This window comes from Stenella coeruleoalba (genome assembly GCF_951394435.1).
Source record: "Stenella coeruleoalba genome assembly, chromosome: 18".
Taxonomy (NCBI): Eukaryota; Metazoa; Chordata; class Mammalia; order Artiodactyla; family Delphinidae; genus Stenella; species Stenella coeruleoalba.
This window is the reverse complement of record NC_137164.1, coordinates 68,574,292-68,593,379: the sequence shown is the minus strand read 5'-3', so window position 1 is coordinate 68,593,379 and position 19,088 is coordinate 68,574,292. Positions and strand designations below refer to the sequence as shown.

At 39.2% G+C, this 19,088-nt stretch overlaps 1 protein-coding gene across 4 annotated transcripts in view; it reads left to right on the top strand.

Moving 5' to 3' along the window:
* NALCN (sodium leak channel, non-selective) overlaps nt 1-19,088 on the top strand; it is a 293,846-nt gene that overhangs the window by 35,351 nt on the left and 239,407 nt on the right. For 2 of the 4 annotated variants that reach the window (XM_079902779.1, XM_079902778.1), the window contains one exon: nt 2,772-2,926. The exons of 1 other annotated variant lie outside the window; for it this stretch is intronic. In XM_079902779.1, coding sequence (XP_079758905.1) covers nt 2,772-2,926 — 155 coding nt within the window. Of the gene's footprint in view, nt 1-1,564; nt 2,927-19,088 lie in introns of those variants that run through there. One more of the 4 variants, XM_079902781.1, reaches the window with a different exon arrangement.

Genomic DNA, 19,088 nt, shown 5'->3' with positions numbered 1-19,088 from the left:
GATATTTATCATGTGGTTTTAGATACGTAAGTTCCAGAGCAATTAATCATCTAATAAATATGTCTCTAATAGGCATCCTCTAAGAGCTTGATGTTGGCAAAAATAACATGTTTCAAATCTGCTGCCTCCGAAGCCAAAAGATTTCAAAATACTATCTGTGCTGGTGAGGGTTGTGCTTCAAATGGGAATCAGTACTAATATGAAAGAAAAAACAAGTGGAATCGAAGAGGAAAAAATACCCTAATATTTATAAGTTAATGACAATGATCAAAATAGTTAGCAATTATTGAGTGATTAACTTATTTCCAGTGCTATTCTGAGAGTGGTACATTACCACATTTAATCATTAAGACCCCCACACACAAGGTAGGTATAATTGCCATCCCCATTTTTGAAATGTGGAAACTGAGGCTGTCCTTGCCAGGGCTAGGGGTTCAATCTAGGGAATGTACAAACTTCAAACTATAAATTACAATAGGTCACACCTAGCACTTATTGTCTACCAAGTGCCTGTTTTAAGTATTTTACAGATGTAACATTTTCCCCACAGCTCCTTGAAGGAAGTATTTTCCCACCATCATAGAGATGAGGAAACTGAGGCACAGATTGGCAAAGTCACACATGTAGTAAGGGCTGAGCCGGAATTCACACCCAACAGACTGGCGCCAGAGTCCAGTTATCCAAATAACTGAAAGATGATGTTTTTTGAAACCGTTTTGTGTAGACAGAGTGTTTTTGTCAGATATTTGCTGCTGTTGTCTTTTTAAAGTATTGGAAGTGAAAAAAAATTACTGATTTTGATGGGCCAGTACACTTTCCCCTTCCAGCACTTCACCTTACCTTCCTCACTTACGAATTAAGAACTAGGTCATCTATAAGGTTTCTTTCAGCTGCACAATTCTGTGAACAAAATGCTTTCAGGATCACGTACCAAAATTCCTTCTATTGTTTTGAGAATCCTTTATTGTTGTGTTTTCACATGCCAGGATTTATGTTACATTTTATTATTGTAATGACTAATAATCATTTATAGTAAGCATTTATTGAGTGCTTGAAACACGCTAGGTGCTGTGATGAATGCATTACTTGGTTTATTTTACTTAAAGCTCACACAAGCTTCTCTCCCTGTTTCACAGATGAGGAAACCGAGTTTAGAAACATTTAAAATTATTCAAGTCACACAGCCAGTCAGTGGCAGAGCTTGGAACCAACCCAGAAAGCCTTCCTCTGAAACTCTGAAGCCCAGTCCCCTTACCACTTTGTTCTGATATGTGGGTACAAACTCAAGAACATAGAGTCAGGCTAGACTTAAGCGAAGATGCATCATTTGGCCTGCATATAAGAATGTAAAAGGAGGCGAAATAAGTAATGTGTGTGCCTAAAATCATATCTTTCTGACACAACCAAGTGGTGATTTCCACAAGCAGAGCCTTTCCTTTTGCATGTGGGGTCCAAAGGACCAGCTTAAAATATGACAATTATTTAAACATTCCCTGAGATGTATTGACAAATTAGCTCACTTGCTGCTAACAAAGAGCAGAACCCTGAAGGAGTAAACATAGAAGTTTGTTTTGACTGAGATGGAACTGGGCAGTGTATTACCAGGGATTGTGTGCATGTGTGTGCGTAAGACTGTGTAAAATTGTGTATGTCTTTGCAGGAGATTGTGTGTGTGTGCACATGGGCATGGTGGCCTCCAGCAGCTAAGGGATCCTGGAGAGTTAGGCATCATACTCTAGAGAAAACATGTTATATAAGGGGAAGTGGCCAACTGAATGTAAGAGGATATTAAAAAAAGCAATGTGACCCAACACATCTGCCTCAATTTGGCCATAAGCAGAGGAGACTGAGACAGTCCTAAGGTTGGTCCCCATTTAGGAAATGCCTGGAAACATTGATGCAGTGGGAAATGACTATAATAAAGTCATGGGTTTGTAAGGTTTGTGGAATCATCTAGCTTAAACTTTGGCCCCTACACAAGCCATGTCAGTCATCTCAGATAGCAGCTATTTGGGGCCCATTTTAAGGTCCCAGAATGAGATTCCACAATCACCTTTCCAGTGGTTACCTGTACTCACTACCAAGAAATCCATTACACGTCTAAATCCTTCTACATCAACTTAATGTCCAGTGTGTTCTCCAGAAAGATGAAAAGTAATTATATCACCAACTACCTAAAAAATAAATAAATAAAACCCTGTAATAGTCCTGGAGCTATCACTAAATCAGCCCATAATCTCTCTCTTTCCAATGTGATATCTTTAATTCCTTCAGTCTCACTTTATGTATCTGGTGTTTTTTCTAAACTGAACATCTGACAACCCAGAAGAAGGCCAAGTATCACTTATGAGACTTACAGTACTTTTGTACCATGTGGAGAGTGATTGTCATCATTTACTGTTGCTTAGAAGTGAAGTAACATTTGTGCCCATAGTAGGAGAAGGATTTGTGGGTAACAAGGAGTCCCCAGACAAGTTAACATTCCTTGCAAGTCTACAGAAAAATTCCTTCCTTCGCTTTTTCTGAGTCTTGGTCTTCAATGACAAAAACCGTCATGGCGATAATGTTCTTATAAAGAGCTTCTGTGTGGATGAATCAGGTATCGTTTGAGAATGTTCATGGCATTAATGTTGTGAATACCATTCGTGAATCAGGAATCTTAAATCTGTGTCCATATACAGCAGTTACTAATGAAGAATGATTACATTATGCATTTTAATCAACACTTACACTTGTTGAAATTGTCTGATCCTTTTCTGTGTTGTTTGCAGAAATGTAACCTGGAATAGTTTAGCTATCCCAGATACACACTGCTCACCAGAGCTGGAAGAAGGCTACCAGTGCCCCCCAGGATTTAAATGCATGGACCTTGAAGATCTGGGACTTAGCAGGCAAGAGCTGGGCTACAGTGGCTTTAATGAGATAGGTCTGTCTTACTGATAAAACACCTTTTCAGTTTCTATTTTACAATGTTTATGAAATGGAGAAAATAGTTGTATAATTGATATTTTATGTTCAGACTGGCTGTAGTTTTTAAGAAACACAACTGTAAGTTTTAATATATTCTCCCTTACAGTCTATAACATACAGTCTGTGTCTATGTATATTCAGCAGTGTCTGTATAGACTTAAAAGTCTCTCAATTCTTAATTATAGCATTTAAAACTATTTGTTGAGTAAGGTTCAGGGTTGTGGACTCAAAGAACCCTTTGAGTCAACAAGACTTGGTTTCCTTCCACATTTAACTAGTAGGCAAGGTAAGTCTTAAGTAACTGAAATACTAGACATTGAGGAGTGCGTGAGAGCCGAAAAGTAATTCTGGAACAGGATACAGCTAATGAGATACTTAATGAATGTGCATCAACTATATAACAGCGGTATGGGAAATGCTTGTATGTGAATATGATGTGCCAAACGTGTACATTGATTCGTGGCTTGTCCTATTAAGTCCTGAAACGTGCCGTCACGCACAGTAAAGAAAGAACTTGGCATCTGCCGTTTAGTTGGTATCATTGCATTTGTTACAATTCCATGCAAGTTGCACATCTTTCACGATTGAAGCAAAAAAACATGGGATTCTAAACAATTATTTTATGCTCTGAGAATTTGTCTCAGTCAGCTCAGGCAGCCATAACAAAATATCGTAGACTGGGTGGCATAAACAACAGAAATTTACTTCTTACCAGTCTGAAGGCTGGAAGTCTGAGACCAGGATGCACCTTAGGTCTGGTTACCCCTCTCCCTGGCATGCAGATGGCTGTCTTCTCTCTGTGTGCTTATGGGATGGGTTGGGGGGAAGAGAGAGAGAGAGAGTGGGGAGAGAGGGAGAGAAAGCTCTCTGGTCTCTTCTTATAAGGACACTAATCCCATCATGAGAACCCCACGACTCACAACCTGGTCTAAACCAAATCAACTTTTAAAGGCCCCACCTCCTAATGCCATCACATTGGGGGGTTAGAGCTTCAATATATGAATGGCAGGGGCTGAGGGAGTGGACATAAACATTCATAGCAGAGTTGTTGGAGTCATTTGAAAAAATTTAATTATTTCTTAAAGTTTTAAGGGCCAGGTACATTTAAGAGAGTTCTAGACACTTTTACCCAGGTCATAAGAGGAAAGTCTTTCAGTGTGTAATGGGATGGTGGTTGTGCTCTTTTGGAAGCCAAATCTACTTATTTTTAATCTGTCTTTTGGTGTGGTTTCACTTTTTAATGGGCCAGCTGTACAATGGGGATCTCATAGCCAGGAAAGAGTGCATCACCCCTGTCTACCCAGGAGGGAAACTGTTTCAAACCCAGCCCATCCACCTTCACACATCAGACAGAGTGGCTGATAAATCCTATTCCCACCCTGGCCTTCGGTCCTAGCAGCTCCTGGATAGTGTTATGCAGGATGGCATAATGAACTCTGGGATAAGTGTTTGAATTTCAGAAAGAACATGTGAAGATCTTGCACTGAGTGAGGAATATGTTCTAGATATATGAACTAAACCACAAGGCTACAGCCTTTGGACTGAATACAATACTGAAATTGGGCTGAAAGAAGCATAAATAGTTGGTATTTTTAAAGAGTGCATTTTGCAAATAAATCCCTAAATTTTATTCTTATATATTTAGTATGCCCTCATAGTAAATCTCCAGCATTGTATTGATAGTTAGATGGGCATTCTTCTTTTGGCCAATGATACAGTTTTCTGGTTCATAAAAATTTAGAAGCCAACGGAGGTAAAGCATTTTAATTTGCTGTCTCTCTTATACTTCCCTGGCTTTGGATCAATCTTACATCCTTCCCCCTGTCTCAAAAGTGCAAAGATTATGCCAGTGACTTTCAGGCATGAGCAGGAAATCACAGGTGTGGTGTGGGAGATGAGATACGTTATAGATTTAGTAACCTGCTCGGAGCAAGCTCCCAGCTGGGGCAGGACTGGCATGCATGGCTGGTTAGAGCCTGTTGCTCTTTCTTTTAGGGGCTGAGTGTGCCCATGTCTTGGATGGAGAGTGGCCAGCATTCAAGAGTTAGGCTGTCCTTGCACTGGAAATCTCCAAGCCTTTAAAATCATGTTGCTAAATCAAATCGCCCCCTGACCATTTTAAATGCAGCAGTTGTGCCTAAACTCCAACTGCTGCATTATATTAAAGTGGATTTATCTTTTTTTCACTGTGACTTACAGTAGCTTCACCTAATGTAGGGGACAATATCTCTTTGAGCAAGGAAGTCTCCTTCTAAAGCCTGTGGGCTTAAGAAGCCCAGCTGTAGGAGGGAATTGCCCTGGAGGGTGGTAAGCTCCCACAAAGGCAGTAATCTTACTGTAGCTCTACTGTTTATTTGCACATTGATCTCCCAAGGATTTAAGCTCCTGGAAAACAGGAAGCACATCTTTTTATCTTCATGTCTCCAGGGCCTGGAGCAATGCCTGCTTGGTAGGAAACCCTTTATAAATATTTACTAATGGACCAAAGTATGTACCCTTTTGAATTCATAGGTGACACGTCATATTTGTATTAGGATGTAGAGCCATAATAGAAAATTAAGCTGTTTTCTCATTGTTCTTTTCCCTGATTTCGTCTGCTTTTGTTGGCAGTGTTCATTCTTCCTCATGACTTCCCTTTCTATACAAGCTTAATTTGGTCTATTTGCTTCTTTTTCTCAAACGATGATTGAATTCAGCATCATTGTAGCACTAATGGTTAGATAATGAAAATGTTGCCTTTGAACTATAATCAAAAAATGTTAACATGGTCCCTATAGTTTAGATTGAAATTGGTAACTATTTCCTGATATTATGTATCTATGTAGATACACAAACTAGTGTTTTAGATTATTTTGAAAGTTCTTATGGAAACAAAAGATAATGTTTCACCAAAATGAGGAAATTAATTTTATTAGGTACATGTGATCATCTCTTTCTGCATGCAGCTAAACTTAGAAGATAATTAGGTACCTAACTGTGTATTTAAATTTGGCCAGTGTACTCTCTATATAAGTAATCATGGTTAATTTAAAGGAGCATGTTTCCTTTTCTTACTAGTCCAAATTATCATGCAATACATTGAATTTCAAGCATTTATAAAATTTTATTTATAAGTAGCTTCATGTCTCATTAAAATTTAATATTGATGATGTTGAAAAACTCAATTTTTAAAACTATATTAAGAGCCAGAGTCATTAGGTAGAAAAAATTACAGAGAGCCCCTATTGTAAGATTGCGGAGTAAAGAGACCTTTTCGTCTCTAAAATCATCCAAACGTCAAGGATACTGAGAAACAGAAATGCAGTGTCCATATTTAAGGACTCTGAAAAGCTTATAACTGTAAACCCCAATATCAGAGGGCCAGGTGTCTAACAGAAAACTTCCCGAAAAGACTCTGGCTACTGAGGACCTCAGAGCGGAAAGAAGACTGGCGTTCTACAACAACCAGTGTTCATCGTTCATTCAGTTTAAAAATTCAACAATAAAAATTAAATTATAGAAAATAAAAATAAAATGAAATAAAATGACCAGTGTTCCCACAGAAGCAGAATAGTCCTCTCTTCGAGTCAGGGCATCACTGTGTAGCTGACGGTAGGAGTTTTCTGGAATTCATGTGGCATCACAGAGGAGAGGCCCTTATTCTGCAGGCAGCTGGGAGAGAGAGAGCTGTGGGCACCCCAAGACGGCTGATCAGCATAGACTAGGATGAGGGAAAGACTCCAGCTTTGCAAATCTGGCTTTACCTTACGATGACCTCACCGATTCTCAAGCATCATTCTCAGGCCAATTAAATCGAAACCTTACAGTGATTGAAGGCACAGATGGCTCTAAAAAGTTCTCTGGGTGATTCTAGCGTGCATGCCGAGTATGAACCACTGAAGCAACACCGATACACACCCAACTTGTGAAAATCTTCACTTCTACCCCACAGCATAACTTCACCCTTCCCTACGTGAAACAAGACAAATATCTGGTGCTGTCAAAATCAGTGTCAAAGGTGAAGGATAATAAAAAAGAATCAGGACCATTTCTATAAAAATGTGCCTTTCAGTATATTTAAAATTGAAAAAAAATACTCAAGATATATATAACTCAAAAGAATTGCAGAAAAAGAAGACTTAAATATACACATTAAAAGGGTACAAATTGACTCAGTAAATTGACAGAGAACAGTCAACACTTAGGCCTGTCTTAGTAAAGATGCTAGAATTCAAAGCTAAAGAAAACATCCATTGGGTATCTTGAAAAAAAAGAAAAGATCAAGTCAGTTCTAAGGCAGACCATCAGAGGGGCCTGAAACTTCATGTCAATATTCAGCTCTCAGATATAACGTCACAATGCTTACAGGGTCCTTAGGGAAAGAATGTGTCAAACCCTTTTTGATTATTTTTGAAGAGGCAAGAATTCCGAGACTTCATTTTACATGAAGTCTTCTTGAAGCCATTCAGCCAATCAAGAATAACTGGTCATGGGCCTGGTCTCTAGTATGTATTCACTGTAAGAGCAAAGCTAATACAACTGTAGGATTTACAGACTATAGTGTAAATATTACAAACTGTGATTGTGTGGAACAGAGGACAAGATCAACAGGGGAGGTAGGGTGAGGATGTGGATGTTTATACTTAGCAGTAAAAAACTAGTATCATTTTATACAATATATGAATCCAGCAATGGAGGCATAAGGATACCTGCCATGAAAATGCATTACAAAGTCAAAAACGACTTTAGAAAAAATTCAAACTTAAAATAATGGCCTTGGGGTTTGGATCATGGCTGTACTGTATACTAGCGTGGTGACCTTGGGAAAGTAAGGAACCTCTCTTGCCTTGATTTCCTCATCTGTGAAATGGGTGAGTGATAGACCTACCTTACAGGGTTGTCAGAAGCAACTGAGAAACTACACATAGAATAGTGTCTGGCACAGCACAGACACACGATGAGCTAGAAATTAGAGATACGGTGGCAAAATAGGAATACATCACTGTTATTTGAGAGTAAGTGACCACTTTAACAAAGAAGGGCAGGATATAGATGCTTTCAGATTAGCACCTCGATGTCTGATATTATTCCCTTTTCTTTGAGCCAGTTTGTCCCTCAGGTTGTTCAGGATCTTACAGCAAAGGAGAAGAGTGGAGGGGATGGGAACAAGGTGTTCTTAACTTTGCATTATTCTGCCATTAACTAATATCTCAAATTTTACTTCATTCTAATCAGTGTATAGAGGGCCAATATTTGGGGTTGTTTAGTCTTTTTTAAAAATTTATTTTATTGAAGTGTAGTTGATTTACAATGTTGTGGTAATTTCTGCTGTATAGCAAAGTGATTCAGTTATACATATATATACCTTCTTTTTCAGGTTTTTTCCATTATGGTTTATCACAGGATATTGGATATAGTTCCCTGTGCTCTACAGTAGGCCCTTGTTGTTTATCCATTCTATATATAATAGTTTGTATCTGCTAATCCCAAACTCCCAATCCATCCCTCCCACTTGGCAGCCACAAGTCTGTTTTCTCTGTCTGTGAATCTGTTTCTGCATTGTGGATAAGTTCATTTGTGTCATATTTTAGATTCCACATATAAATGATATCATATGGTATTTGTCTTTCTGACTTATTTCACTTAATATGATAGTCTCTAGGTCCATCCATGTTGCTGCAAATGGCATTATTTCATTCTTTTTTATGGCTGAGTAATATTCCATTGTATATATATACCACATCTCTGTATCCATTCCTCTGTTGATGGACACTTAGGTTGCTTCCATGTCCTGGATATTGTGAATAGTGCTCCTATGAGCATCGGGGCGCATGTATCTTTTTGAATTAGAGTTTTGTCCAGATATATGCCCTGGAGTGGGATTGCTGGATCATATGGCAACTCTATTTTTAGTTTTTTGAGGAACCATAAGTGTTTTCCATAGTGGCTGTACCACTTTACATTCTGGTGGTGTTTAGTCTTTGTTAATCAATTATTCCTCTCTTGCCACTCTGAAAATTATCCTCACTCTGGTGTTTTACCTGTCTCTTATCCCTATTTAGCCTGTACCATGGAATTTTTACAGTTTCATTAAGGCTCCGGATATGTAATTTTATTTATCCCTACGCATTTGAACTTGTGGGCCCCAGATTCCAGCCACATGTGTCTTTAGCAGCCTTTCAACAGATGCTCCTTCCACAGCCCTAAGCAGGGCATCTGGCAGGGCACTGAGAAGAAGCCACGGCTGCGCCGCTTCCGGGACTGCTTCCAGCACTCAGTGGAAGCTCAGTCTTCTGTCCTCCCCTAAATCCCTGGGTCAAAGGGTGACTGAGATGCTGGCTGCTTCTCATTTACAGACCTCTGCATCATCGTTTCAGGGGAACCTTTCCTGTGGCTCATTCTTCGGACCTCAACGCACACATCCGCTCTAAGACATTCGCCTGTGCACCTGAGACACCCCGCACCCCCACGGTCTAGGCCTACTGAGGAATAGACGTTATTGAAAGGACGTATTTGAAGATCACAGAATCTGTTTAGCAGACACTCAGATTCTGTGATTGAAGCGAGTGTGTGTGGATGTAGGTAGTAAGCATGCAGTGTAAAGGTCTGGGGACAGAGGACACCCAAAAAACCCATGCTGTAGAGGTAAAACCAAACAAATCGTATCCACTTAGTCTATTTAGAAAATGTGTCTACTTCCGCTTTCTGAGTATTTACCCCCCTTGCAGCCTGTCTCTTCCTGTGTCTTACCACACGCTCATCAACATGCAGGACGCACAACCCGAGACACTGCAGTTTTCTGTGATGGCACTAAACGTGGAATTAGAGGAGCTTTGAGCTGGAAAAGATGAGGCAGTCCCGTGACTCACTGACACAGTTTTCCAGGTGGAGAAACTGAGCATCAGAGCCAGACTGGTCAGAATTCCAGAAAACTCCACACCAGTCAGGGCTAAACTCCCTCCTCATGATTCGCAGACTCACCCCATAACTTACTGTCTCCCTCAGACCTTTTTACATTTCAGATCAGTGTTTAATTCAGAAGGAAACTCAAAAAATACCTTGCAAAGCTTAGCTGTATTCTTAATTTTGTAGTAGGAGGTTAGCGTCACTCACCTTTGGTAAAATGCTGGTGGAGAGGACAGCTATGCAAACAGATGTGATGTGCCAGTTAGAACAAAAAGCAACAACAAGATCCATCACGTGTGGGAAGGAAATCACAGCCCAAGAAACTGGCAATTTTCTTGTCACGATATTTCAAAAGAGGGTAAGAAATTGGGTACAGAAGATGAATACAAAGCTATTCAGGTGGTGGTTTTTAACTCTCCATTCATTGTACAGTCAGGTAAAAAACAAAACATGTTTCCTTTCGATAGAACAATCCAATGAATGTCATTTAATGATAAAATTCACCCTGGGAGTCGCTCAGGAAATAAATAGCTATCAGGCATTTTTTGGTTGTTTGCCTTCAGAATCATAAGAACAAAAAAGAAAAGCTCAATTTTTAAAATGTCAGAATGAACTAAACCTGATTGAAACAATTTATATCAGAAAAAGGAAGCCCATAAGTAAGATCAACCTATAAACAGGGCATTTGGAAGATAGCTAATCAAAAAACCATTTAAATTATACGTGTGGGCTTCCCTGGTGGCGCAGTAGTTGAGAGTCCGCCTGCCGATGCAGGGGACACGGGTTCGTGCCCCAGTCCGGGAAGATCCCACATGCCACGGAGCGGCTGGGCCCGTGAGCCATGGCCGCTGAGCCTGCGTGTCTGGAGCCTGTGCTCCACAATGGGAGAGGCCACAACAGTGAGAGGCCTGCGTACCAAAAAAAAAAAAAAAAAAAAATTATACATGCTTTTAATGCTACATGGACCGTATATAGTGGACTATCTTCCTTATTCTATCTACACCGTAATCAAAGATAAAGCCAGGAAATAACAAACACCATGTTCTTACGGTGACTCATTGTCCAGCAGACAGTCTTTATTATTATAATTACTGTCATTACTTATGACAACTACTGCTATCATTTATCGATTGTTTATTATGTATCTGGCATCAGGCAAAAGGTTTTCCATCCCTTGTGTTTTTTAATTCTCAAATTAAATCCGTAAGGTATCATTATTCCCAACTGGTAAGTGACAAGAAAGAGATGAGAAAGAATTGATTCGCCCACAGTCACACACAGGCCACAGTTGGGAGCCAAGGCCTACTGCCCCGTGTGCCAAGGTCAAAGCCTGTGTTTTCTGTCTGCAAACTCTGCCTTATCTGTGAGGTCAGCCAAGAGTGACCGCCATTCCCTGTGGCTTGTCAGGATGGCTGGTCCATTGTAGAGTCTCATGATGGTGGGAGAGGAGACATGTTCTCCAATGTAATAATCCACCAGACATCCTGCCTTCTCATCCTGAAGTCTTGAGGACACAGGGATGAGTGTGAAGAAGGGTCATGTCCACTGCAAACCGAGGGCCACTCAGGGCTGGTCTCTGCCTTTGAATCTAGCCCCTTGCAAGGGAGTTGGTGTGTGATCTGTGTTCATTATGTGGACGAATTTCAACATAAAAAGAATATACCCGGAGATTATCATACTAAGTGAAGTAAGGCAGAAGAGAAAGACAAATATCATATGTGGAATCTACAAAAAACAAAAGGAACTTATTTACAAAACAGAAACAGACTCACAGGTTTAGAGAATGAACTTATGGTTACCAGATGGGAAGAATGCAGTAGGCCTTGGCTCCCAACTGTGGCCTGTGTGTGTGACTGTGGGCAAATCAATTCTTTCTCATCTCTTTCTTGTCACTTACCAGTTGGGAATAATGATACCTTACGGATTTATTTTGAGAATTAAAAAACACAAGGGATGGAAAACCTTTTGCCTGATGCCAGATACATAATAAACAATCGATAAGAATGGGGGGAGAGATGGATTGGGAGTTTGGGATTGACATGTACACACTGTTATATTTAAAATAGATAACCCACAAGGACCTACTGTATAGCACAGGGAACTCGGCTCAATTCTCTGTAATAACCTAAATGGGGAAAGAATTTGAAAAAGAACAGATATCTATACACGTGTATGTATAACTGAATCACTTTGCTGTATACCTGAAACTAACACAACATTGTTAATCAACTATACTCCAATATAAGATAAAAAATTTAAAAACAAAACAAAAAACAAACAAAAAGAATATACCTGGGCAGCAATGCAATTTTACGAGATACTTACCGAGCTATGGACATTTGGTCAAGGATTAGAGGCAATAGCAGCAAAAATGAGTAAATATGCTTTTGATACAAAGTGAGATTGTAGGCACATTGACTAGAGATGTGGGAGAAAACTTTGAAAGTAACAAAATATGTTATCTGGTACATTGCAGTCAGGTTCATACTTATTTGAACTAAATTCAAAATTCTACTGTGATACATCTATTTACTATTTGTAATCTACACCTACATGTGTCAACTTCTCCTGTGTATTTGAACTTAACTTTCTCTTTCTGAGATATGAGTATTTAAGTTTGCTTTTTTTTCTTGTGATGAGAGCTCTTAGGATTTACCCTCTTAACAACTTTCATATATAACATACAGTAGTGTTTATTATATTTACCCGTAGTACTTATTTATCTTATAAGTAGAAATTTATACCTTTTGACCACCTTCATCCAATTCCCTCTCCCTCTACCCCTGCCTTTGGTAACCACAAATCTGGTCTCTTCTGCTATGAGTTTGTTTGTTGGTTGGTTGGTTGGTTCTTGAAGTATAATTGCCCTACAACACTATGTTAGTTCCTGTTATACAACATAGTGATGCAATATTTCTATATGTTTCAAAATAATCACCACGATAAATCGAGTTACCATCTGTCACCAGACAAAGATATTACATAGTTATTGACTATGTTCCCCACCCTGTATATTTCATACCCATGACTCACTATTTAGCAGCTGTTAAGTTTGCCTTCTAAATACTGCAAATTAACCAACAGTTTTATTTAAGTTGATTTTGAAAATGCATATTAGTTAATTTCTTTATTAGACATATTAGTAAAGAATATTTAACTTATTTGTCCTCTTTATAAAAAAATAATAAAAACCATAAAGCTCTTCTTAAAATAAAAAAGCCCTCCTAGGGCTTCCCTGGTGGCACGGTGGTTGAGAGTCCACCTGCCGATGCAGGGGACACGGGTTCGTGCCCCGGTCCGGGAAGATCCCACATGCCGCAGAGTGGCTGGGCCCGTGAGCCATGGCCGCTGGGCCTGCACGTCCAGAGCCTGTGCTCCGCAACGGGAGAGGCCACAACAGTGAGAGGCCCGCGTACCGCAAAAAAAAAAACCCAAAAAACAAACAAAATTTTAAAAGCCCTCCTAAAAATACGAGGTAGAAAAACCACAGATCATCAACGTCACAGAAGTCCAAATGTGAGTCTTGAATGCAAATACAAACTTAAGGGATGACTTATAATTTTTTAATTTTTTTTCTGGCAATAATAAATTAATTGGGCCTTTCAAGAAAATGAAAAAATTAGAGTAGACTGCAGCCTGCTAGATTCTTATACAGATACGCCCAAGTCCCTTCTGAAGAAGGCTACTATGGAAACTGAAATTTGGGACTAGCATTTTTCTCCAAGGGGTAATATATTTTAGCTGTTACTTACTTTTGTGGTATTTTCCTCATTTAACTTTGGGTAGTATTGGCTACAAGATATAAACTCAGCTCCTTGTGTGAGTCATAAATCAGGTTTATTAAATATTGATGAGAAATAACATCAGTGGTTATTTTCATCCCTGGTGGTGTTCGGTGCTTGGAATTACCCCTGTATTTTCCTGCAGGAGGATTGACAGTGAATCCACCTACACAGTCTAATGTTTCAGTTTTAGGATTTGCTTTACTTTAAAATTCCTTCCTATGTTTTTGTCTACTGGCATGCTATTATTTTCATAATTTGTCTCTTATTACATCTGATATTAAATGACATAAAATGTGGTGAAAGGAAATTACTTTTATTCAGATCATAATAGAATGTAAATTGAACTGCCTTGATGCTGCTGCTAAAAATTGATTCCTCAGATTTAAATGATGTTAAACCATATTTCATGTGGCTGTATGTGATATCAGATGAAAACATTACAAATGAATAGAAAATAGAAAATTATTCTGTGTCTATAACTATGATTTATTACAGAATGTACATTTTTATTGCAGTTGCAAAAAAGACACAGTAAAGACTCATCTATAAATTATGTAATTGAGATTTATAATACTTCATGGAAAAGCACCAAAGGGTCATTTTCTCTGCATTAATCTTTATGTTTTGCATTGCTACTGGAATTATTTACTGATTTTTATGAAAACACATGTAGAAGATAAAACTAGGGTACTAGAATTCAACCAAAAGTGCTTACTTTAATCTGTGATAATTCTCTACTTGATCTCTGAAGGAATTCCTTTATCATGAGACAGGGAAAACAATGTATTTTTGTTAAATAGAGGATAAAATCCAGAAGCTTCAATAAGAGAAATAGTTATGAGAGTGTTTGGTCAAATACCAATGTTTTATCCCTGGGTTCAGTCATCATAAATGCCCTCAGGTTACATGCAAAAGTGTGTGCTCGAGGTTTTCTAAAGGAACTAAGTCTTAGGGTTTCATTAGATTCTGACAGTGTCACAGACTAATTTAAACTAAGATTAGATATGCAGATAAATATTCAGAATATTAGGAAAAAAGGGGGTGTAAAGATAGAAATTGCAGACATGATTTTTAAAAAAGATATACACTGTCTAGTATGTAGCAGATAGGTGTTCAGAAGTTCTTGCTGAATGGATTAGAAAAGGCAGCTGCTAGAGTGACTTTTCATTGGACAGTGAAAGAAGGAATTTTGAAAGTGGATTTCTGAGGGCATGAAGTGATGATTTTTTTCACATGATACATAGAAGACAGTACTCATTGGAAATATCTAGTGGTTTCCAAGAAATTAGCATGCTTATAGTTATATGTTAAGTATTTGTAGATTATAAAAATAATGCTTCAATTTGTGACCACCTAGAGGGGTGGGATAGGGAGGGTGGGAGGGAGACACAAGAGGGAGGGGATATGGGGATATATGTATACATATAGCTGATTCACTTTGTTATACAGCAGAAACTAACACAACATTGTAAAGCAATTATATTCCAATAAAGATGTGAAAAAAATAAACACAAGAGAAATTTAAAAATAAGAAATTAAAAAATAATTTGAGAAATTAAAGAATCTCAAATAACATGAGATTTAATGAAAGTAATAAATTCTGCCATATATAATCCCCTCCCTTTCTCTCTTTCCTTTCTTCCTTCCTTCTTTCATCTTCATGTTTCATGATATTTAATAAAACACCTGTAACCATTTCCCTACCAATAGACACCTAAGTGATTTTCAGTATGTTACTACAAGTAATTCTGTGTTGAATATACACACACACACACACACACATGTCCTGTGCATGTGTGTGAGTATTCTTTTTTTTATAAAGTGAATGTTTTTTTTTAAATTAATTAATTTTTATTTTTGACTGCACTGGGTCTTTATTACTGCTCGCGGGCTTTCTCTAGTTGCAGCGAGCGGGGGCTACTCTTAGTTGCGGTGTGCGGGCTTCTCATTGTGGTGGCTTCTCTTGTTATGGAGCACGGGCTCTAGCCACACACACTTCAGTAGCTGTGGCACGTGGGCTCAGTAGTTGTGATGCATACACTTAGTTGCTCCACGGCATGTGGGATCTTCCTGGATCAGGGCTCGAACCTGTGTCCCCTGCATTGGCAGGCAGATTCTTAACCACTGTGCCACCAGCCCTGTGTGAGTATTCCTAGAAACAGATTCCTAGAGCAATTTCTGGGTCAAAGGGTATGCACAGTTTTAACATAATAGATAACTCATGGTTTATTTCTCAAAATAAATTCACAGTCCAGCCCTTATTGTGTGAGAGTGAGTTTCACAAAGTATAAGGTATTCCTTTCCAATATGCATAGATACGGAAGTAAAAAAAAATAACATAGGCCGTGTTGTATTCTGTCCTCTTCTGAACACCAGCAGTTCATTCTCTTTTCTTTGAATTCTTCATTCCATTCTCCCTGGAATGCCTCCCTCCTACTGGCCCTGTCAGTCTAGGACTCACCTTCCAGGCCTCCTTTCCAGTAGCTTCCCCATTGCACTAGCAGCATTTATCTCCCTCTGTCTGAACCATGACACCAAGGTTTGTGCATAAAGTCAGTGCTTACTTCGATTTCTTTCCCACTAGGGTGAGTGCGTGTATGTGTGTGTGTGTGGGTGTGTGTGTTTTACCCGTCTTCCCAATTAGCTCATTCAGTCCTCCAAGAGAAGCAAAGCTTCCTGTTCTTCCTTTCTAACTCTCTGTGAGCTCATTATTATCTTTGAGGACAGGTTGATCACGTTTAGGAAAATTTTGTATTAGACACATTGCCTTTTTCAATCAACATTCTGTGGAAACCTTTTGATTGAAAATGTAAATTTAATGCAAATATGACTCTAGCCTTTAAGTACATTGTTCACTGAAATTAAGTGGCTTCCACGTTAAGCCACATACTCCTGTGAAACAAAAGTGAGCAGACCAGCAGAGAAGCCTTGTGTTGACAGTCATGGAAACGTTCCCTGCTGGTGATGGCAGTCAGTGGAGCATAATTCCCTGGACTCTCTATGAAATTAAATTAATTCCACCATCTAATCAGTTGGAGCAAAAAGGAATGATGTCATTTAGGAAAGCCCTAACACAGCTCTTCCCTTGAGGCCAGTAGAGCCAGAGGAAAGGCGACTCCCACCTCTCCTGGGGCTGCAAGTTCTAATACAGGAGCCCTGCTTATCAAAACTGTGCTGGGAAGAGGGAGGTGACTCCCCCCCCACCCGGGGGAGAAAGCTCTCTGGCCCTTGAAGATGTGTTTCTAACCTGAGGAAGGGAAAGACTCAGTTTCAGGTTGGAGTCTGCATCTCATTCGTGGGTGACATAGGACAGTTACTTACCTCTCTGTGCTTTAAAATCGGGATAAATATCATACATATCTCAGAGGGTAGCAGGAAGATTAGATTATTCTCATCCTCATGCCTAATGAGTGCTCAGTAAAATTTAGCTATGATTATAATGATCACTTTTATTAAATATATAGTTATCAGCTAAATGAATGAATGAATTATAGAGCAAACTATTCTAAAGTCACACAGTTAGAAAGTGAGAGGAATAGGACCAAAACTCATGCGTATCTGTCTTATTATCTATATTATTTCCATGGCATCAGCTTACCTCCTTTTAGTCCTGGCAAAGCATTCATGATCATACAACACAATTTAACATATACTCACATTTTACTGTGCTGGTATATGTTCTGTTTACTGGTGTTTTGTCTCCTCCGTGTACACCTTCATTGGAAATAAAATTTTGAAAAATGTTTTCCTATTTCCTGCACTGCTTAAAGATGCTGCCAGTAAAGCCATCTCTAAGCTGAGATACTTTGTCCTCACAGGTCTTCTAAAGAGTTAGAGCAGTGCTGAAATTGTATGTTTATAACTGACTAGGATCTGCAAACCACCGGCCTGTGAGCCAAATCCTGCTTACTGCCTGTTTTTGTAAATAAAGTTTTATTGCAATTCCATGTCCGTTTGTTTCCCTATGGTCCATGGCTGCTTTCTGACAATACAGCAGAATTTCTAGAGTTCCAGCAGAAATGCTGTGGTCCATACAGACAAAATGTTTACCATCTGATCCTTTACGGAAAAAGTTTGCCAACCCCTAGACTAGACTAACGGTAGGAAAAACTACTCAGCTTGTGCTTCTTTTTTTTAATTGTATCTTCCCACAGATGCCTAGAATCCTTGGCAATCCTTATATTCACCTCTTCTTACATCCCTTAGACTTGGGAAGCTCAGAGGTGCAACACATCTCTTATTTTTATGTAGATTTGTGATAAAATCTAGACTCTCCTTCCCTGATTCAAAGCCCCTTAAACTCTAAACATGAAATTTTCAAAGAAAAGTTACCCTGGTTGTATACACCCCTGAAAGTCATCTCCTTTCTGTGGTCTCTCAAGTACACAGACTATGTTCCTTGAATCTGTCATTGACGTTAAGTAAGACATTTTTGAAGAATGAGTGATAGGCTAGACATAGAACCTAATGAACCTTGATTGTTTTGATTAAATGGGTATTCCTTAATTAAATGGGGGTAAGAGCCTCAGTGGTTAAAGACACTGCTTAGAAAGTCAGAATCAAAACTAACAGTTATTCTCCAATGCCTTGTTTTAGCCAGAAAACATTACTGAAAATGAGTGAAAGAAGGGGAAAAGATCATTATGCTTACAAAAGACTAATAAAAACAAAATAAAATAGCATTTATAGCCCCTTTAAAGTATTGCCTTTTTAAATATTCAGATAACTCACCGATTACTTCTTCTAGTAAATTATCTGCAAGGGCAGAGTGACATCCACCTATCCCCGGACACACGCCCCATTTGCCCTGGGACTTTGCTGCCCCTCCCATCAAGAGGTGGAGTCTTTCTCCTCCCCTTGAATCTGGTGCCTGTGATTTCTTTGCCCAAGAAAATGTGATGCAGTGACATTGTATAAGCTTTGGAGGCAAGGTCTCCAGATGCCCAGCAGCTTCCTGTCTTGCCCATTGGAGTGCTGCTCTGAGATGCTCAGGGCAAGTAGCCTAGAGAAGAATGAGAGGCTGTGTGGACAGGAGCTGAGGCCCCCCACTTGACAGCAAGCCCTTGCCCCAATATGTGAGTGAAGCCTTCTCAGACTCTGTGATCCCAGATGACCTTCTGGACGACAGCCGTATGAGTGACCCAGGTGAGACCAACAAAGAATCACCTATTGGACCCTAGACCAGTTGCTTCCAGAGAATCATGAACCAATCAGTGGTGGTTGTTTGAATCCACTGTGTTTTGTGGTGGTTTGTTATGCAGCCGCATATAATTGAAAAACTCTCAATTTACCAAAGAGGAAACTGGGGGTCATGATATAAGCAACATGCCTAAGCTCATGTAGCATTTGGCAAGTCGGGGATTCAGACTCAAGTCAACCCAACTAAACCATACTCTAAAGCACTCCTCTCTACTATATGCTGTATCGTCCAAAAATTAAACGGATTGT